The 22,895-nt window shown below is 31.0% G+C and overlaps 1 protein-coding gene across 5 annotated transcripts in view; it reads right to left on the bottom strand.

The window, feature by feature from the left end:
* SPAG16 (sperm associated antigen 16) overlaps positions 1-22,895 on the bottom strand; it is a 997,079-nt gene that overhangs the window by 254,842 nt on the left and 719,342 nt on the right. For all 5 annotated transcript variants that reach the window (XM_019838629.3, XM_045034448.1, XM_019838628.3 and 2 more), the window contains one exon: positions 4,356-4,482. In XM_019838629.3, the coding sequence (XP_019694188.1) occupies positions 4,356-4,482 (127 nt within the window). The remainder of the gene's footprint in view (positions 1-4,355; positions 4,483-22,895) is intronic.

Here is a 22,895-nt window from a genome sequence, read left to right as displayed (position 1 = left end):
GAAATTAACCACAATCTGTCTTTTAAATACAAAACAATGAACTGTAGCTTTTATGGAAAGAAACCAATAAATCCAATGTGAAACAAAGATTTTGGGGGTTATTTTATTATGTTTGAAAAATTTCAGAGGGATTTCATGCTTTTTATGTTTTCCAATGGGGTCATTTTTTTCTATTTTAGCATTTATTTGTGGTTCTGCTTATGGAGAATATTAGGATTGCCTCCAAATGAGGAGAAGTCTTGCCCATTTTGATGATCTGATACTGATAAGCTTCCTACTGGAAAGTCCCCAGCTGGCTTAAACTTCAGCTCCTGCATTTTCTAGGGATGTGACTCTTTTGCAAATATACCAGAATTATCTTTTACAAAGGAGGGACAAATATTGCTAAACTACATAAAAACATGATGAAATGAGAGATGTGGACAAGTTTATGTATAAACTCTTACAGTTAGTTTTTATTACTTTCACTATGCAAATTCATTTAACATTTTCTGAAATAGTAATAAATTTTTTATGGTAAAATATATGGCATTTGAATATGCCAAGTGAGAGAGATTATTTAGATAGTGAATATTCACAAAAATATGTAGCATTATATTACCAGGATGCTCTCAGTTTAATGAGAAAGGAACACTTATCCCTTTACAAATACTAATACGCATATAATACCCAGGTATATATACACAGATAATCTGTGCATATCACAAGCAATGTATTTGCAAGTAAAACATTAAGTAAATAATACTATACCACATACAACTCCTCTTTTAAATGTGTGAGAAGCTAGTTTTCTACAACAACAGAGAAGCTAAATTCTAGATGATGATTCATGCATCTTTAAATCTTTTTATTTTAATTATATATATAATATTTTATATAACTTCACTTCTTAAACATTTAGTTATTTTTAATATTACATGACAAGGAGGTTTTGACCCTTGTTTCTTTTAAAATTTATTTATTAGTGTTTATACTTTGACTAGAAATCACCTATAGTAGCACACAGCCTTGAGCATCTTACTTGCACACTGATATATTCACACATTTTTTTCACCACTAATATGAATGGGATGACTTATAAGATCCCTTCCAGCTAAGATGAAACATGGTAGGTGACTGTACTAGGATTTCCTCATTATAGACTATACATTATCCCTTTGAAACACATTAGAACACTGTAAGATAATTATTTCTTCCATTATTTCTATGAGGACACTACATTCAAGGAATTTAAATTTACTTAATGCCTAAAAAGTGGTGAAGAACTAAGGATCTGAATTATAGTCCATGCTCTTTTCATACATGATTGGTTTTCAAAATTTTTATCAATGATATATTTTTGAAATGATACACTATGAGGAATCTCAGTTTCAAAACAGATCAAGAACTATTTAATTATATATATTTATACATACTTTTACAAATTCAAAATGAAAATATTTACTTATGAGGTTAATAAATAATGAGGCAATTTTGATATGCCTAAAAATTTGAAATCAAACATTATGGACAACAGTTTCAGCCTTTCAATGACCTCTAATCCCATTTATTTCTATACTATGTTGGATTTGCAGTGACAAGAAATTCCTTATTTATAAAGATAAGTCATTGTATTTGGGAACATCTTTTTAAACAGCACACCTCATAATCTCAAGATGCTCTTCAATTAAACTGATCCAGAGACAAGAAATATGATTTGAAATTTTTGTTTATATGATGATTATTTAGAATATCTAACAACTAAATATCTTAGACAGAATGTTATCAATATTTCTACATTTATTATGACATTACATGTATGTTTTCAATATCTTTTCCTTAAGTCCAGGGACATAGCTTAGATAGAGGCAAGAGCCTGTCTCACACTAGTTGAGTCCTAAACATATATAACTGCATGATTTAATTCTGTCACATAATTTTGACCTAAAAACTTGATTTGGCACAACTTAACCAATGTGAGCCCTATGTTTATTGTTTTCAATAGTGTCAATATCCTCTTTTTATCTTTTTGTGGAAAATAATTGTTATCAAAAATGCTTTTATTTGCTAACTGCTAGGCATAATAAGTCAAATTAATGTATATTGTGAGCTTATTAAGTTACATTTGATTTTATCCTCATAGTCCAAATATTTTCACGATATAAGTTTATTATACTTTTAATTTAAATAATCTTTTCCTGAATAGATCCATATTAGAAGATATCCATGTGTCCCTGTCCTTATTTTGATTTGTTTTGCTCTTGACTTTACTCTGCTTTCCTCTCTTGATATGAACATAATTTCTGTTTTACTTTGTGATTTTCACCTCTCTGTTCAGAGCCTCATTAGACTGAGAGCTTTGTTTGTTCTCCCCAGTTCTTTCATTTTTTGATATATTTTAACCTTTTTAAATGAAGAATCACTGAAGACTTCTCTTCTACAGAAGCACAAATATCCCATTATTCAATGAGAAAAAGGCTTACGATGCTAATTTCTCAAACGCATAGAACTAAAATTAATTATAGTATGTTCCTTGAAGAAATGGTCAACGGGATGGGAAGGTCAGGTTGAAAATATATTCCTTCAAACTGATGAAGTGTTTTCATTAACAGGGTCCCTACTTTACACTTTTTTGTCTTTTATGTTTCTCATTGTATTGCCCTTGATTCTTATGCTTTTCTTAATTTTAGTTTATAATCAAGAGTATAGCAATCATGGAGAGAAAAACTAGGTTTGTTGTAGCAAGCACTTTAAGATGATATTGACTTGTAAGAAAGTAAGACAGGTACTGACGTTTATTTAAATCAGTTCTGCATGACTATGCATAGAAAAGAGATTTGAGTTGATGACAAGGACAGTAAAAAACAAGTAGAAACATATTTAACATTGACAATAAAATCCATATCTCTTATTAGTTGTGTAGCATTTCAAAATACCCTTTACCTTCTATTATTAGCAAATACAGCTAAAAGATTTGCGATTTCAGAATTCAAAATTCAAGGACATGAATCCTTAGATTCTTGCTTGAAACAATAAAAAGTTCTTTAAGGATATAAAAATGTTTATTAAAACTAAGTTAAAGTTCCTTTAGACCTATGATGTCAATGCAGACTCTGTATAGTGAAAAATACAACTTGAAATCTTAGTAGGCCTTCACATTATAAAATAAAATTCTCAGAGTTGGGATGTTTTACTCTAAACAATGTTTTCTTTTTTAAATTAAATGGCTTAATGTCAAGAACATTACTAAAAACATTTTTAAAAAACATTGTTAATATGGTTCATATGCCAATCTGTAATGGGAACACAATCTAAAGTTTGTTAAGAAGACAAACTTACTGAATTCTAAGACTTAGATATGTAATAGCAATATCATAAAACCAGTCTTATGAAACACACAATTCTCTTATGGCTCTAGAGTTGCTTCTAGTATCTACATACTTTCTGGACTACAGAATTAGTATGCACTATTTTAAAATAAAACATTATTATTTCCCATACATATTCTATCTTTATTTCTTCTCTAAAATTACCATCTCTATAACTGTGATCTACTACAAATAAATATCAAAGATTTTAAAAACTCACAAAATTTTAAAAAGCTTAAAACATGTATCATACTAGCAGAGGAATGTTATGTTATCTAATAATAGATACACATTATTTAGTATAAGCTATCATTAAAGATACAAATGAAGCTATAATTTTAATCTTTCAAATAGATAACTGGAAATATTGTGTGATTTTTAACATCAGTTGATACACTATTCATCAGCAGCAAGTGTAAAATATTTTATCTGAATGACAGTGTTTATATTACTGCAGAAAAAATGCTGAACACAATCAAATAATAATATTACAATTATTATCATTTATAACATGTATTGTTACACATAAATGCAACAATAAAACACATGTACATTTCAAATTAATTATAACATTAAGAGAATATAGGGTAATTTATTAATTATAAGACAGAAATATTCCATTAAACATGTTTTAAATTCAGTTTTGCTAAACTTTTGTTCTTCTCTATGCTTAGCCATTTTACCTTCAAAAAACCCAATTACTTACCTTGGATCGTGATTCTAAAGGATCTGGACTCCAAATTTTTCATGACACTGTTAGGAACTTCTGTTATCTATATTAGTACATACTTATCTCCTCTATTATTTCTTCCTTTATATTTATGATAAATACAATACTTCTATGATGTTATATGATAATACACATAAAATATATTCTCATACAATATTAAGAACAAAAATTTACATAAGAGGAAACATAATAAAAGTCAAGTGGAAACAGAAAATAGTTTCAGAACCAATGCTAAAGTTGTTAGCTTGGTCACAAATGGTAAACAAAAAAGATCCTACCTGATGAATCAAAGTTCACCTCATTGCCAGGACTTGGACCTACATCAATGGATACAATTGGTAAGAGCTTCCGAAAGTCCCATAGTTTTATTACTCCACAGGCATCACAGGATGCTATCATATGACCCTTTCAAGTAAAAAAAAAAAAAAAAGAGAGAGAAATGTACATACATATATATATTACACACACACACACATGTGCGCACACACATACACACACACACATATATATATAGTAACAATCAAAAAAGGAAGATTTGTCTTATTTTTCTAAGTTTATATATTTTTAGAGAGAGGGGAGAGAGAATCCGAAGCTGCCTCCACAGAGCCTGATGCAGGGCTTGAATTCATAAACAGTGAGATCATGACACGAGCCAAAATCAAGAGTAGGGCACTTAACCAACTGAGCCACCCAGTAGCCCCAACATTTGTGTTATAATTTTATTAAATCCACAAGGATACACACCTCTAAACTAAAAAGTGTTCATTATATTTTTGTATTAAATATAATAAATTTTTAATAAAAAAATTTAAATATATAAATTCCTACAGTAAATTTTGGAATATGATTTTTCAGGAAATCATTTTGATTATTTAATTATATTAATTAAATAAATGTCATGTATATGGTATATGCTATCTACACATAAAAACTATATATATGAGAATATTGCACTAAAAGTGCACCTCAGTCTATATGCTTGCATCAGTTAGCATTGATGATTTATACTTCAGATAGGGTAAAAATAAAAACAGAGATAGAAAACTAATAGAAACTAGGAAAGAAGGGTTTTTATCATGGTGCGTAGAAGCATTGGGACCAGGTGACACTGATGGCAAGGAAGCAGTACATATTGTGGTCTGAGACAAAATTATTAGAAACACTTGGGGCTATTTTGGTAATATAAATGGGATAAGGAAGAAAATAACTGGATAAAGGGGATGGAAAACAAAACGCAGGGTGAATGGATCCAAGTGTAATGGAAATAGGAGTGGATATTTTCCCAGCATAGAAGTACCAGCTAGGATACATCAGTTTGAAGTTCAAGGTCTGTCTACACCCTTTCTCAAGAGATGTTTATTGAGCATACACTTCATGCCAGATACTGCGATATAGCGATGAGTAACAGAGGTCTTTGCTGTCCAGCAGTTCGTAACCTTTACTCATTCTCATCATAGCATCATTTAATTTTGGTATCCAGTGACCAATTGAAAAGAACCCAGATTATGGGCCATATCAGACTCATACATAATGTTTATGATAAGTGATTATACTTTATACTATTTTTAATTTGATATATACTTTCCCTTTCAGCTCCAGATTCTCTTTTTTTTTTTTTTTAAGAGAGAGAGAATCTTAAACAGATTCCATGCTCAGTGTGGAGCCCCACCCAGGGCTTGATCCCACAACCTTGGGATCATGATCTGAGCCGAAATCAGGAACCAGATGGTCAACCTACTGAGCTACCCAGGCACCCCTCTAGCTTAGTTATTTTTAATGTCAAGTCAAAAATCATTTTCTCACCTTTTCCCTTAATATTCTAAAATGTTAAAGATAATAACTTGAGTATTGTACAATTCTCCTTACCATTTTGAATAAGTTCACACCATTGTTTTTCTCATTTATTCTTGATTTTTATCCTTTCTGGGAAAAACAATGTACATCTTGTATGACAGTCCAAGTGGAATCTTTGTTTTTCCCTAAACATACCAGCAATGTAACAAATGCCATCAGTTTTAAAATTCTATGACTGTTGTCACTAACAAAGCAATACAACTTTGTCCCCAGTCTAATAAATGGGATATTTAATCTTTTTTATGACTTAAAAGGAACATGGAGAACTTGGAATGTTTTCAAATATGTAAACATATTTTGTAGGAATTGTGAACAATCAGTGAATTTAATTTTCAGAAAAGATTAGTTCTCAGAATTAGCAGGGAATATTAATGCTAGAAATTAGAAAGAACCCTTTCCAGATATAAGGGTTTTCAAATATCTTTCAGAGGTGACAGAATGAAATCTTTTTTTTCAACTGTGAGAACAGAATAGATAAATTTTAATCATAATTTAATTTGGAGGCACTTCTTACTAAAGGCAGGATAGAGAGTTGTGCTTTTCTTGTCTAGATTGTATGAACTAAAGAAAATATTTTTTTTTAATTTTTTTTTCAACGTTTTATTTATTTTTGGGACAGAGAGAGACAGAGCATGAACGGGGGAGGGGCAGAGAGAGAGGGAGACACAGAATCGGAAACAGGCTCCAGGCTCTGAGCCATCAGCCCAGAGCCTGACGCGGGGCTCAAACTCCTGGACCGCGAGATAGTGACCTGGCTGAAGTCGGACGCTTAACGACTGCACCACCCAGGCGCCCCGAAATAAAGAAAATCTTAAAGTGTGGTTTGTATCACTAAATATAAAAATGTGAGGAAATACACTAAAAATAAAAAGGTTCCATCATTTTGGGGGATGAAAATGAGAGTTTCAATAGTCTCAGTATTTTTACATTTAACTCTTACTGTTGCCAAATGATTGGTCCTTAACAGTTTGATAATATTAAAATAATGAGTCAATACTTGTTAAACATTTAATGAATCAAGTACTATACTAAAAGATTTATTAATAAATAGTTCATATTTAAACCATTTTGAGTAATATCATTTAGGCAAATCTCTACATTTCCCAAGGCACTTAGAAGTCAGGATAAAGTATACACTACAGTAAAAAGAAACTGTAATGACTTATTAAGTGACAGAAATAAATTTGTGTTCAGATTTCATAACTAAGGGATTCTGAGAGATTCTTGGTCGCAAAAGAAAAATTTAGCTATAATTCCATTAGCCAGTGAGGCAGACGCAGTGCTTGCCATAATGCCAGGAGCATAGCAGAATTCAAAAATATTTAATTTTTGGAGCTTACCTAGAAGTTTTATTTTAGTCCAAGTCCTTCACTAGCAGTCTCAAGACAAATATTAGTTCTGGGGTACGTGGATGGCTTAGTTGGTTAAACATCCGACTCCTGATTTTAGCTCCCGCCACGATCTCACATTTTGTGACTTTGAGCCTCGCACAGGGTTCCACTCTGATGGTGCACAACCTACTTGGGATTCTCTCTCTTCCCTTCCTCCACACCCTCTCTTTCTCACACATGTGATCTCTCTCTCTCTCTCTCAAGAATAAATAAATAAACATTAAAAAAAGATAAATATTAGTTCTAACCGAATGGATCTGAATCACTTAGATAAAAGGAAGAGATAAAAGATGCAGAGAATCCAGAGCCAAAACTTGGGGATTATCTTTAAGACCTGATGTCCCTCCTCCTCCTATCTCAGGAGAATGAGGCCCATCTGCCAACCTCCTTCTATGATGTAGAAGAATATACAAAAATACTGCCAATCTAAACTGCATAGCGTGTTTTGAGGGAGAAGTGTGAGAAAGGGATTACTTGACAACCTGGGGGACAAAGCAGACATTTTATCCAGAATTTATGTCAGGTAAGAAAACAAAGGGAAGCTATACTTAGGCACTTAACCTAAACAAAGAAAGATCATTTACATAGAAAAAGTTTTTTGCAGAGAGGTGGAATTGTAGGGCAATCTTAAACAAAGTAAAGACTCAAGGATTTTGTGAACCTTTCTAAAATAGAATTCTGATTGTCATCAGTACCGGTACTGATACTGGAGAGGTTACTCAAAAACACTTCAGATTCAGGGATGAGGCGGTTTTTGTGACACTGAATCCCCAGGACCTACCATAATTCCTGCAACATGTTTGGCATGTGATCTTGAATAAATCACTGAATGAATGAATATAAAGGGAATAGAGAGCAATCAATGTTGGCTGTATGTAATTTAAAAGGATTTTTCCCCCAAATACAGAAATGTTAAATGACCTGAAACTCAGAAAAAAAAAGTTTCTGTGATCACAGATTCAAATAGTTAAATAAAGCAAGTAGAATTTAGCAAAGTGCACAAAACATGTAGTTGAAGTAAAAGTGAAGAGTCACAACTCCTGACTGCCCCTGTTAAAGCCTTTCTATCTCCACCTTAAAGATCTTATAGTGAGAAAAGCCGTATAGACATAAAGTTAATTATAAGTTAGAGTTCAGCAACATAAAATCAAACTAGCCTCATCTAGACTGCTGGAAACATCCTGGAGAACATTTAGCATATGTATTGAGGACCACGAGTATTCACACTTTTGAAACTTTTCATACCTCTGAAATTTATTATAAAATCAGAAAAGAATAAGATGAAAATGAAAGTAGCACTATTTATAAATAATAATTAATATAAATAATTAATTTAATTAATAATATAATTATATAATTTTATATATTTAACAATATATAATTATAATTAATAATAATAAATAATTTAATATATTATATATTATATAAATATATATAATTATATATTTATATATTTATTTATTATATAAATATATATAATTATATATTTATATATTTATTTATTTATTATATAAATATATATAATTATATATATATTTATATATAATATATTTATATATAATATATATATATTATTTATATATCAATATATATTGATATATATTGATATATTATATACTGATATATATATTTATATATTTATATATAAATTATATATATTATATGAATTATATATAAATATATTAATTTATTTTATTTAATATATAAATATTATATAAATATATATTATATATAATATAAATATATATTTAATATATAATATATTTAATAATATATAATTATAATTAATAATAATTAAAGAATTTAATTATTAATTGCATAATTAAATAATTAATTAATATAAAATATATTTATAAAATAAATATAAATTAATAAATAAGTAAAATGGAAACAAGTGAAACTTGTAATAATCTAATATGGAAGAAATGAACCTTGAGCTACTGTGGATCCAGAAAACTGCTAGAGGCAATTTTCATGCAAACGACACCAACAACAGCAAGAAGACAAGCAGACTGAAGTGCTCTGTCTCCACAGAGGTTCAAAACGGGGATGCTAATGAAGTCATTTCTAATTTAAATGAATTATTAAAAATTATTTTCATAAACCAATAGTGTTCCTTAATATAAAGATATTTTATAGCTTCATATAACTTTCAAAAACAATTTTCTAAGCTTGGGCATTAACATCATTTGGGGTTAAGAGGCTATTTTTGAGGTAGGGTAAGAAATGTCACATAGTAATAAAATATTCTATATGAAAGCCTGATCTTTATGTCGTATGTGGGGAGGAGATATAGAAAATCTTAATGTATTGTGGAAAACACAGTCCAATTTGTCCTCTAGGTCTTTACTCTGGTGAATCAGTTAAGCAGTTTCTTGGTTCAACTCACTAGGTTTTATATATACTTTTATACCTTTATGTTTCTCATTTTCTTTTGGAAAATCAATTTACACAAAAACAATGACACATAAGTAAGCAAAATATGTTTAGGTCCATAACATTACTTCTTTTCTGCAAAGGTTCTTCAAGGTTGAATAACAGGATATATATATCTGTATCTATATCATCTATATCTATATCATCTATATCTAACTATATATATATATATATAACTATATATATAAAGTTTCTAGTCTCAAAGAGTTATACAGTATAATAAAAAGTCAAATGAATGATTATATATCAACTGTGCACACATGAGCACGTTGTAAATTCTGTAAGTGAAGGTACTTTGGCTTAGGAGTACATTCCCGTGACCTTTAATAGCACATAGTAAATGTTTAATAGCACATAGTAAATGTTACCAAACATTTGTTTGGTCTGGGCAAACACACAATAACATGTATCCATCATTGTGGTATCATACGAGATATTTTCATTGCCCTAAATACTCTCTGTGCTCATTCAACTCTCCCACACCACTATCCACTCAACCTCTGGCAATCACCGACCTTTATGCTATCTCCAAAACTTTACCTTTCCCAGAATGTCATTTGGTGGGAATCATACAGTATTTAGTCTTTTAAGATTGGCTTTTTTCACTTAGTAATATGCTTTTAAGTTTCCTCCATGTCTTCTTATGACTTAATAGTTCATTTTTCATAGCTGACTAATATTCCACTATCTGGGTGTACCACATTTATTTATCTATTCAACGACTGAAGGACATCTTGGCTGCTCCCAATTTTGGCAATTATGAATAAAGCTGCTATAAACATTTCTGTGCAGGATTTTTTGTAGACATAAGTTTTCATCTCCTTTGGGTAAATATCAAGGAACATCATTGCTGGATAGTATGGTAAGAGTATGTTTACTTTTGTAAGAAACTGTCAAAATATTTTCCAAAGTGGCTGCACCATTTGGCATTCCTGACAGCATAGAATTAGAGTTCCTGATGCTCCACATCCTCACCAGCATTTGGTTTGTTAAGTGTTCCAGATTTTGGCTACTCTAATTAGTACGTAGTGATCGATCATTTTAATTTGCATCTCCTTCATGAAAGATGATATGGAGCATCCCTACATATACTTATTTGCCATCTGTATATCTTCTTTTGTGAGGGATCTGTTAAGGTTTCTCACCCATTTTTTTAATCAGGTTGATTATTTTCTTATTGCTGAGTTTTAAGAATTCTTTATATACTTTGGAGTCTTTTATCAGATGTTCTTTGCAAATATTTTCTCCCTGTATGTGGCTTATCATCTCATTTTATTGACACTGTCTTTCACAGATCAAAAGTTTTTAATCTTAATGAAATCTGGCTTATCAACTAATTTTTTCATGGATCATGCTTTTGGAGTTGTATCTACAAAGGCACTGCCATACCCTAGATCATTAAGGTTTTTTCCTAAGTTATGATCATAGGGGCTTTATAGTTTATCATTTAGGTCTGTGATCCATTTGAGTTAATTCTTGTGAAAGGTGTAAAGTCTGTCTACGTTTTTTTTTTCATTGTTTTCCAGTTGTTCTTGCATCATTTGTTGAAAACATTACCTTTGCCCCATTGTTTTGTCTTTGTTTCTTTGTTCATATAAACTTTAGAATCCATTTGTTAGTGTACATAAAATTACTTGCTAGGATGGTGGTGATTGGGATGACATTGGATTTATAGATCAAGTTGTGAAGAACTGGATCTTGACAATATTGAGTCTACCTATCTGTGAACGTGGAGCATTTCTCCATTAATTTAGTTATTCTTTGATTTCATTCATCAGAGTTTCATAGTTTTCCTTTTATAGAGCTTGTACATATTTTGTCAGCATACCTAAGTATTTTTAGAGGTGGTAATATAGATAATATGTTTTAAATTTCAAATTCCGCATTTTCCTTTCAGGTGTATAGGAAAAACATCAACTTTTGTGTACTAACCTTATGTCCTGAAACCTTGCTATAATCACTTATTAGTTCCGAAAGTTTTTTTTTTTAAATAAATTCTTAAACAGTCATTTGTGGACAAGGACAATTTTATTTGTTCCTTCTCAAAATGTATAAACTTTATTTCTTTTTTCTTATCTTATTTCATTATCTAGAACTTCCACTACAATGTTGAAAAGGAATAGTAAGAGGGGACATCCTTGCTTGGTACCTGATCTTAGTGGGAAAGTTTTGAGTTTCTCACCATTAAGAATGATGTCAGCTGTTTTTTTTTTTTTTTAATATATATTCTCTATCAAGTTAAGTAATTTCCACAATACTCCCAGTTTATTGAGAGGTTTTTTTTGTTTTTTTTTTTTTTTTTTTACCATAAACGAGTGTTATTCCTGCATCTACTGATATAATCATGTGATTTTTTTTTCTTTAGTGTGTTGATGTGTTGAACTACATTACTTGATTTCTGAATGTTGAACCAACCTTGCATAACTGGAACATATCATACTTGGTTATGGTGTATTTTTATATACTGTTGTATTCAATTTTCTATTTTTTTGTTGAGGATTTTAGTACCTATATTCATGAAAGTCATTAATATGTAGTTTTCTTGTAATATTTCTGTTTTGTTTTGGTAATCAGGTAATGTTGACTTCATATAATGAGTTAGGAAGTATTCCTTCAGTTTCTATTCTCTGAAAGAGATAGTAGAAAATTGATACAATTTCTTCTATGAGAAACAAATTTGTTTTTCTTTCTTCTCCTTCTGCTATTCCCATTATACATGTTTCATCTTTATGTTTTAATTTTTTCTTTCAAGCTTTTATTTAAAATCTAATTAGTAAACATATAGTGCAATATGGGTTTCAGGAGTAGAATTTAGTGATTCATCATTTACATATAACACCCAATGCTCATCACAGCAGTGCTCTCATTAATACCCATCACCCATTTGGCCCCTCCTCTGCCCACCTCCCCTCCATCAACACTGTTTGTTCTCTATAGTTAAGAGTCTCTTATGGTTTGCCTCCCTCTCTCTTTTGTTTTTCCACCACTTTCCTTATGTTCATCTGACTTGTTTCTTAAATTCCACATGTAAGTGAAATCATATGGTATTTGTCTTTCTCTGACTGACTTGCTTTGCTTAGCCTAATACACTCTAGCTCCATCCACATCATTACAAATGGCAATATTTCATTCTTTTTGGTGGCTGAGTAATAATCCATTGTGTGTGTGTGTGTGTGTGTGTGTGTGTGTGTGTGTGTGTATTTATATATATCACATGTTTTTTATCCATTCATCCATTCAATGGGCATTTGGGCTCTTTCCATAATTTGTATTGTTGATAATGCTGCTATAAACATCAGGGTGCACGTACCCCTTCAAATCAGTTTTTCTGTATCATTTGGTAATTATCTAATATTGCAATTGGTGGATTATAGGGTATATCATAGGATCTAATAAAAAATAACACTAATTGAGTAATACCATGAACCATTCAGGGTCCCAAGCATTTGTATTTATATACACATATATACAAATATCAAGTAATCTTTAAAAAGCAAAGCAAAACAAAATATCACTGTGGAAAAGGCTATTATCATCCTCATTTCATGGCTGAGGAAATTGAGCCAAAGGAAAGTTATTTAACTTTCCCATTGCTTATGTGGTTAAAAGAGGAAGAGTCAAGATTTGCACATGTTTGGCTCTAGAATCTGTGCTAACCACTAAGCTATATTATATCTCAAAGACAGAGTTAAAGTAAAAAAAAAATTGAAGTATATGGCTTCAAAGAATTATACAGATATTCTTATTTCAAAGAATAAAAATAATTCTCAGTGTAGAAAAATTAAACAGAAACACAAAGTAGAGACAAGGAATGAAACCATAGGCCTCTGGGCTCTGGGTTTAGAAGCAGGTCCTAGGTTTTCAGCTTCCATAGGGTCACAGAAACTAAAAGTTTCTGTGGAAGTTAAAAGCCAACTTATTTGCTAAAATCATGAGCAATAAAATTTTTACTGATAGTATGAAGCTGACAAAAGTTGCTGGCTAATGCTATTTGAAACTACAATTATATGAAGCTATATAATTAGGGAATCTACAGTTTCTACAGTCTTACAACCTGGATCCGAACCAAGTAACAAACTCTAATGACTGGATCTGTGCTTTTCAATACCAAAAAGCAGGATTTCTGAATTTTAAATGTACAACTTACCCTAGGGCTGTTGGCCTGGGAGAGCTGGGACAAAGGAAATAGCCATAATACCAAAAGGTATGGAGGTGTAAACACAAATAGAAAGCAAGATAGATAGGGGTGCCTGGGTGGCTCAGTTGGTTAAGCATCTGACTTCGGCTCTGGTCATGATCTTGTGGTTCATGAGTTTGAGCCCTGCGTCAGGCTCTGTGGTAACAGCTTAGAGCCTGGATCCTGCTTTGGAATCTGTGACTCCCCCACTCTCTGTCCCCTCCCCAGCTCATGCTCTGTCTCTGTCTCTCAAAAAATAAATAAACGTTAAAAAATATTAAAAAAAAAAGAAAGCAAGATAGACAAAGGAAGGGAAAAAGAGAGAAACATTCTCTTATCTTACTCAAAAGAAGCTACACAATTTTTTCCAAAACATATAAAGAAACTTAAAGCTAATAAAAATAGTCAATAATTGAAAGGTAAAATAATCTGGGTGCATTAAAATCATAGAAAAATTGAAAAAATTTTTAAGTAAATATAGGGGTCTCAAAGATTTTAATAAGAGCTAATACTCTTTATCAAAGAAGAAATGAAGCAAAAGCAGTCTAACATGACTTAAAGACCAAGAGAATTGAAACATTAATCATTAAAGGAAAAAGGCTTAATAGATATACTCTAGACTAGACAGAATTGAAAAGAAAGTTAGTGTCTTAGAAAAATGTACTGGGAAATTCAGCTAGATTGCAGATGTAAAGATAAAAACGATGAAGGCATGAAGATCATGAAGAGAAATGGCAAGTGTGGAGTCAGGTATTATATGTCTAACAAGTATTACAAGGGAATGTACAGACAAGGGGAAGAGTAGTATTTGAAGGTGTAATATTAGGATGAACTTATCCAGAATAGATATAAAAAGATATATATGAAGAATAACTGCACTTAAATATTGAGCAAAATGCATAAAAATAAAATCACACCTAGACACAATATAATGAAAAATGTGGACCATTATGGATGAAAACAAAATTATTCACAACAGAAAAATTACATATTATCTATCAAAGAAAGACAGCTAAACTGATAACAAAAAACTAGATATTTGAACCAGTGGAATCATGTTCGTATTGTATGGGAAAATAAAACTTAACCTAAATTTGTTTACTTAGTTAAATATGACTCTGGACTAAATCATTTTCAGACATTCAGACTTAAAAAGTTTAAATATAAACATGGAAATAATTATTACTAATTGAATTTTATCACAAATATTAATAATTATATTTTTACCACAACTATTAATAATTATATCATCAGAAGATATAATGGTGAGCACATATATTGAAAAGTCAAAGTATTTTAATCAAGGTTAGTAACTGTTGATATAAAAGAGAAAATGCCCAAACCAAATCCTAACTCTAGCTGTAATCCAACCTTAACTTTATTCTTAATTTAAGAAATTAAAAAAAAGACATGTTTGAAAAAAGTAAAAAAAAAAAAAATTAATGAAAACACAATAAGTTGTGATAGCAGTAATTACCAGTGTATAAATAATCACACATACACACACACACAAATGGGACTTACCTAGAAAGTAAAAGACAACTAAAATTGTTTAAAAAAATTACAACTATGTGCAACTTATATGAGAAAAATTAAAACAAGCAACAATATCAAAAACAAACAAAATATACAGAAAGTAAAAATAAAGGAATTAAATTATTAAATACTAATTAATAAGAAGCTGATAGAAGATTACCAATATAAAAAATAAAACACTTAAGTGAAATGAAAACAGCTACTAGTTCTTACTGCTAGAGATTAAAAAGAACATTCTAACAAGATATGACAATCCAAATTTTTATGTAACTAAAAATAAAGTAAGAAAATATAAAACAAAAATTTATCTAACTATAAAAATAAGTTTTAATTTACACAAGTGAGGGAAGATTTCAATACATGCCTACCAGACACCGATACCAAAAAAAAAAGCAAGATTTAACCAAAAACCAAAAAACATCTAAAACAGAAAACAATATTTATCATATATTTAACATGTGATATCATTAAGTGTATATGAAATGTTTACAAAAATTAGCAACATGATAAGCCACAAAAATAAGTCTCAAGAAATGTCAAAAAGAAATGTCATAAATGTCCAATTTTCTTGCATTGATGCAATTAGAAACTAAAAATTACTCTAAAATTGAAAAAAAAAGGTTGCAAGGTAAAAAAAAAATTACAAGTAATTTACAAGTTTAGAATTAATTTAAATGAAGGAATTCATATTACATTTGTTGAATAAAGCCAAGGCCATCATTAATGGAAATTCATGATTTTACATGAATTTTTAAAATATTTAAAATAAATATATTAAATATACAATTGAAACTGAATGTTCTTTTCTACAGAAGAAATTTTAAAAGGCAGAAATATTTGAAATATGATGGAAATTTATAGAGAAACAAATTAAACAAAACTACTAAAATGGTAAACAGAGATCAGCAAAATCAAAAGCTAGTCTTTGTAAAGAATATGTGGACAAATTGAAAGATTTGTCAAAAACAGACAAAAAGAAATAATGACAAAAAAAAAGAAGTCATAATTAAGCCACATTATGAAATGAAAGGTGGACAATTAAAATATATAAAGATTAAAGAAACCACACTAAAATGCTATTAAGGACTTGATAATAATTGTGAATTCTTCAGTGAAATGGGGTTTCCAGAAACATATAAATTTAAAAAACAACCAAATATATAAATTTTAAAAATGCCATAAATTCCATAAAAAATAAGCAAAATTAAGAGAAAAAACCCGCTAAACCAGTAGGAATATTGCTTTTTAGAAGACCAGTAGACAGGAGAAAAAAATAACGAACACCTGAAAACATCTTCACCAACCCTGGTTAATATAGTTAAGTTTTGCAAGTTAAAATATCAGCGGTTATAGACAGAGTACATCCAGTTAGCTTGACTCATCAGGCCAAGGTCACTCTAGTGGCAATGTGTTAGTGATTTTTGAAGAACTTCTTCTTATCCCTTCTTCGTATCCCTATTATGTAATGGGTCTCCTCATGGAAACCCATCTCCATTGATAGAGTAACTACTTAAGCGGAAGGCATCTGGCTCAAGGAGGAAGAATAAGAATACCTCCTCGTATTTTTCAAATTAATTTTGAGAGAGATAAGCTCTTTCCTCTCTGATTAAAAGGTGTCAAAAATGGGCAATTTATATAAACATCTGTAATCTTGGTTCTAATGTCCAGGTCCAGCACAGTGAATAAACTGAGAGGATGAAGAGCATTCAGGAAGTCTTACCTCATCTGAGTGTTGGTTTCAGCTAAATTTAAATGTCAGATGTCACCTGACCAGTCTGAAGTTCAGTTTTATGAGTCAATGAATGTCCTAATTTTGCTTACGTTTGTTTGAGTTTGGGTTTTTCACTTGAAACTGTTTCTTTTCCCCCATCTAATTCGAATATATTTTTAAATGATGATACTTATAAGGGATCAGAAAATCAAATAGACTTGCATTCCTGGTTGGGTGTACAAATTAACAGTGAAAGTTAGCAGTTTTTATTGCCATGATATATACTTAATACTATTTACAATATTATTTCATTATATACAAGAATCCCATTTTATAGATGAGAAAAATAGGGTTTAAAAAGGTCAAGTAAATTTCCTAAAATTGTATAGGTCAAATGATTTGGAGTGAGGATTCAAGTATATATTTGGTTGACTTTAGAGTCTTAGATTTTAGCCAACATATTACATTCTATTTCTTGAAACTAATATAGTATAGTACATCACAAATGTTTAAATACATTGAATATATTCCCCCATTAGGATACATTTAAATAAGTCAATAACTCAGATCATTTTTTCTCACACAGATGTTCCTCACAATATCATTTATAAGATAGGGCGATAAAAATGTAAGAAATCAATTTTCAATAAATATATCAATAGATACTCATGTGTATATATATAAAACTGTAACATATGATTAGATAACTAAACTATTATTTTAACTATTATAATGGCATTTCCAAAGGTGATTAATACAAGGGAAAACATACATAGATTGTTCAACGAAAGAAGGAGCAAAGAAAAGTTTTTACACTGTTTGTAACACATACAAAAAACACGTGTTGAAAATAAGATTGGTAAAAACTAAATCAGAACTGACTATCTTTAGGTGGTAAGATGAACCGTTCTTATTTGCTCCTTTTCACATTTTCCAAATTCAGATTTCATGGGATTAGCATACATTAATTGTTATAATCAGAAAAATATTTTATAATGAATAAATAATGAAATCAAAACATCATACACAATACTTGTCAAGTGATCTAATTTTCATTTCCTAAAATCCTACTATGTAAAATGGGCAAGAAGGAGGGGTCCAAGCAAATGGCAGAAACATTAAGCCCCAGAAACATCAGCTGCTTTCAATATGAGAAGGTAATGACCTGCAACTTGGTATTAAGGTATAACTATAATAAAATGTTTAGGCTCATTAGAAGGAAAATTAGTATTTCAAACATTTTTAGTGCTAATACATTAGTGTGTCTCTTAGGACAGGCCTGTGCAGCAGTAAGCTTTAGCTCATTACACCATTTCCTCAGTACTCTAATGACACAAATAAGGCAAAAAAAAAAAAAATTATGGAATTAGAAAGAAGAGTGAAGGTAAAATTTGGGAATGCTCAAAGAGGGAATGTAAAGCATTGGGAAAATGTAGATAAGATTGCTCTTGTCAGTATATGCTTCTTCCTTATGCTATCATCAATCTGTTAGGCATTAGTAACTTGTATCACCACCCAGGGATACGGGAGCTGGACATCTTAAAAGACATTACTTAGTATCTAGAGTACACAGTGCTACACTACATAATCATCATAACTTCTTCAAATTGACTTATATTTATTTGATTTGATTTTTCCTTTCTATGGTTAGGTTATACTACCCTATTAAGATGAAAAAAACCCAAGATTTACAATGTTCTACAACTTGCCCAAAGTAATTTAGCTAGTAAAACATAGACTCAAGATTCAAATCCAGCCAATCTGATTTAAGTGTCCAAACTCTTAAGCTCTTTACAAGAAAAATATTTTGCATGACTTAACTGAGATGCTTTAGGGACTGGAAGCCCATAAAGTACCACTAATATGGCAAAAGAGTATATTCTACTTCTGAGGAAGAACACCCTGAAAAAGCTAGCAGTATTTTAATACAATATCAACAAATAAGTAGTAGCAAAGAACAAATTGAACAAGTAGGTGTTTAAATTTATTAGGCAGAATAATGATTAGAAATACATGAAGGCAATTAATGTACATAAAGAAACAATTATCAAGCTGTACTCTGTCTCTGGCTTGTGGCCAGGAACAAGAGATACAATTGATATAAGCTCAAAAGTAGCTTATAGTTATTTGTTGGAGACAGAGAAGTAATCAAGCAGTTACAATACAAAGTTGGTAAGTAGGTAAAGGGTTGTTTAGAGTACAAATTGAACACCTAACCCTAGTCTGTGGCATCAAGAAGTTTTCTTATAGGAATGCAGCCCTAGGATAGGAGGAAAAAGTGAATGTAGCTTTCTAGAAATGATAGAATTTTAAATAGATTAAAATTATAAAGACATATTAGTGAAGAGAAGGTGGGAGGGCATCATTATTATTGAAAATGGCACAATGTCAGAGCACAAAAAGCAGAAATGAACATATTTCACTATGGGGGATATGATGAATTTATGATGAGGTTAAAATGTGTAAAAATTCTAAAGAGCTTTTGGAACTCATACTGAGAAATATGAATTTTTTATATGATGTAAAAAAGCTGTTATGTATTTTGAACATAAATTGAAAAAACTCAGGGAGTTAAGCAGGTACTGTCAGTATCTGACACCCTGAAAAACAAGTGAACATTACTTTCCTGTGATTTCCTAGTGTGTGTCTTAAGTCTAAGCAAGAGTTTGAATCCATGAAAACTTGTCTGGACCAGTAGGAAACCTATCATTTCATTCATCAAAGAAATATTGATTGAGCCTACAAGCTACTAGGTGATGATCTAACTGGTGGCTATACAGAAGTGAACAAAACAGAAGCCCTGACCTCATAGAACTTATATATTGCTGGGGATAATCATGTAATCAATCAATCAATAAAATATGAGGTATATTAAATGTTAATAAGATTTATGGAGAACAACAACAAAAAATTTAGACAAGGAATGTTTGGCAGAAAGAGTGTTGAAATGTAAATAGCCTGATCAGGGAGGGTCTCATAGGAATATGAACTTTGAGTTAAGAACAGAAGGATTTGTGGGAACAAGCTATTTTATGGAAGAAGAATGATTCAGGAAAAGGGAAGAGAGATCAAAAGCCTCTAGGAAGAAGTACTGAAAGTAAATAGGCCAGGTAACTGGACCTCAAAGTCCTTGATTCTACATGAAATCAGGAAAAAACAAAAACAAAAACAAAAACCAAAGAAAAACTGGTGCTGTGCATTGAATGGAATGAAGAGGGCTATATTTAGAGATCAACTGGAAGTGATAACAGTTGCCATTGAGTCTAGATGCTGTGGGCAAGGAGAAACATTCATGCTTTCAACTATTAACTAGATGTTTATGACTCCCAAATCTACATGTTCAATTGACACCTCTCTTTTGAATTTCCAACTACCCACAGAACCATCTCCATTTGGATGTTCCACAGGTACCACAAGTCTGCATGCTGAAAGCTAAAATCATCTTTTCCTCAAACTTGATCCTTCAGCTGTGTTTTCCATTTCAGTAGAAGACTCTACCCTGCATGCAGTCACTAGAGTGTAAACAGTCTCACCAGAACCCTGTGATCCTAATCTCCATCTCTTGCGTCTCCAATCCTGTTTAGTTGAAAGAAGCTTCCACTCTACACTCAACACAAATCCCTTATATCAAGTCCTCCTCATCTCACACACCAACACACATAATAAACTCCCTGCCTTCAACCTGACATCTCTGTGGGCCATTTTCACAACAGTTGTCCTTAACCAGAGGTATTTTACCTTCCAGAGGACGTTTGGTAATGTCTAGAAACATCTTTGTCACCACTGGGGTACCTGCCATTGGTGTTCAGTTGGTGGAGGCCAGGGATGCTGATAAACATCCTCAAATGCACAGAATAGCTCCACCCCCACCTCCAACATGAAATTACCTTGTCCATAATATCATTAATGCCATAGTTGACAAACTAAAGGGAGAACAGTTCTTTTTCAGTCCCTCTTTAACCTGACTCCTTTTTGCTTACCATTTCCCCCAAATTCCCTATATATTACTTTGCTTACTACTCTGTAATACATACGCCTTATGTTTTTCTACTTGTAATTTCAGCGGACTATTTCTTTCTCTGATAAATATTAAATATATTAAATCTTGGTTCAAACTCAATTTCTTCTACAAATTTCTAAGGAACACAAAGTTTTCTTTCTGTTTCTCTCCAAAAAAACCATGTTATAAATCTTACACAATAAATTGCAATTTCTGTATATGTGATTAGCTTCCTTCTAGACCTATATTATTCAATACATGTGGCTACTGAATACTTGAAATGTAACTGCTGAAATTGAGAAGCTGAATTTTTATTTTTTCAATTTTAACTAGTTAAAATTAAAATTTGCTCATGTAGTTAGTCATTGAACGTTTTAGAAAAAGAATGTTTCCATCATTACACAAATTCTATTAGATAGTACTACTCTAAACCATCTGTACTCAGTTTGGCGCTTACATTATACATTTAGTACATATTTAAATAAATGAATTAATGATTTATTATTTCCTTAGCTGTACAGTCATAACAAAGCTATTCCTAATGATTGGGATTGAACTCCCTCAAAAATTATACCAAAAAATCCCATTGATATTTAGCTAGCCATGTTTGGTATTTATAATTTTTGCCTTACATTGATTATCTAAATTTTATATTTTGATTCTTTAATTATATTCTAGTTTCACAAGGAAAAAAGCCAAATACTTTACTTGTTTGAAACCCTCAGAAAACCTAGTAAAATGCTTTTCATTTTGCAAATGCTAAGCAAATTGAAAGCATGGTTTTGGTAGAATTGAGAATAGATTGGCCCAATTTCCTGCCTGCCAAATATGGTATAAAATTGGTGGATTTCTGAAGGTAAAGGAGGGGGGAGGAGGGAAGAAGATTTAATAAATCACTGAGAGTCTTTTTACTCTAAAGATAATTTTTGAAACTAATGTTTTAGTCAAGGAGAAATGGAAATTCCTAACATGGCATACGAAATTAATGCGTTCTGCCCCTGGCAATGAGCCTCTTCTAAATGCACTAAAGATAAATTTTCTGACACTTGTGTGAGTTTACTACATTTTCAGTGTGATTATTGGCATTATTTAAGATAGCCATGTATGAAATCTTTGTCTTGTAGTCCCTTGGTGTTTTCTTCTGATATGACTTCTCACTTTGAGGTAGACTTCCATGATATATTTACATAGTTACATACCATAATGTCAAAGTAGGGTAATAGGATTATTGGAATATGAAGGAATAAACCAAAGAGATAAGAAGTATAGGCTAAAGCTTATTACTTAATATCTAAAGAGAGACCAGTGTTAAATTATTTCAGTTTGGCATTGCTATGAATGAGCAAGTGAAGATTTCAGTTTCACTGCTGGGTTTGTTAGTAAGCACTGAGTCACAAAGAATCTTTCAAATTCAGGAAGACCAGATGTTGAAAATACATTCTTGTTTTCCTTAAAAGCCTTTTGATATATTTAAATTCAATAGCCTTTCTCAATTTCTGAAGAAAATATTAGTGTTCACTGATACATTTCTGAAAGAGAATTGTCTATTTCAATGTTTCCTCCAGACTAAAAAAGTAAATGAAGGCTTGAGAAGTTAAAAGGATTTGTCTAGGTCTTCACATGAAATCTGTGGTCCAACCAGGGATATAATTCAGATTTACTCTTTTATAGGAGGAGAGGCTCACTATAAATTTTAAGAAGAATGTTATCATT

This window comes from Felis catus, chromosome C1 (genome assembly GCF_018350175.1).
Source record: "Felis catus isolate Fca126 chromosome C1, F.catus_Fca126_mat1.0, whole genome shotgun sequence".
NCBI classification, from domain to species: Eukaryota; Metazoa; Chordata; class Mammalia; order Carnivora; family Felidae; genus Felis; species Felis catus.
Note: the sequence above shows the minus strand (reverse complement) of the source record. Positions and strands in the feature narration are given on the sequence as shown.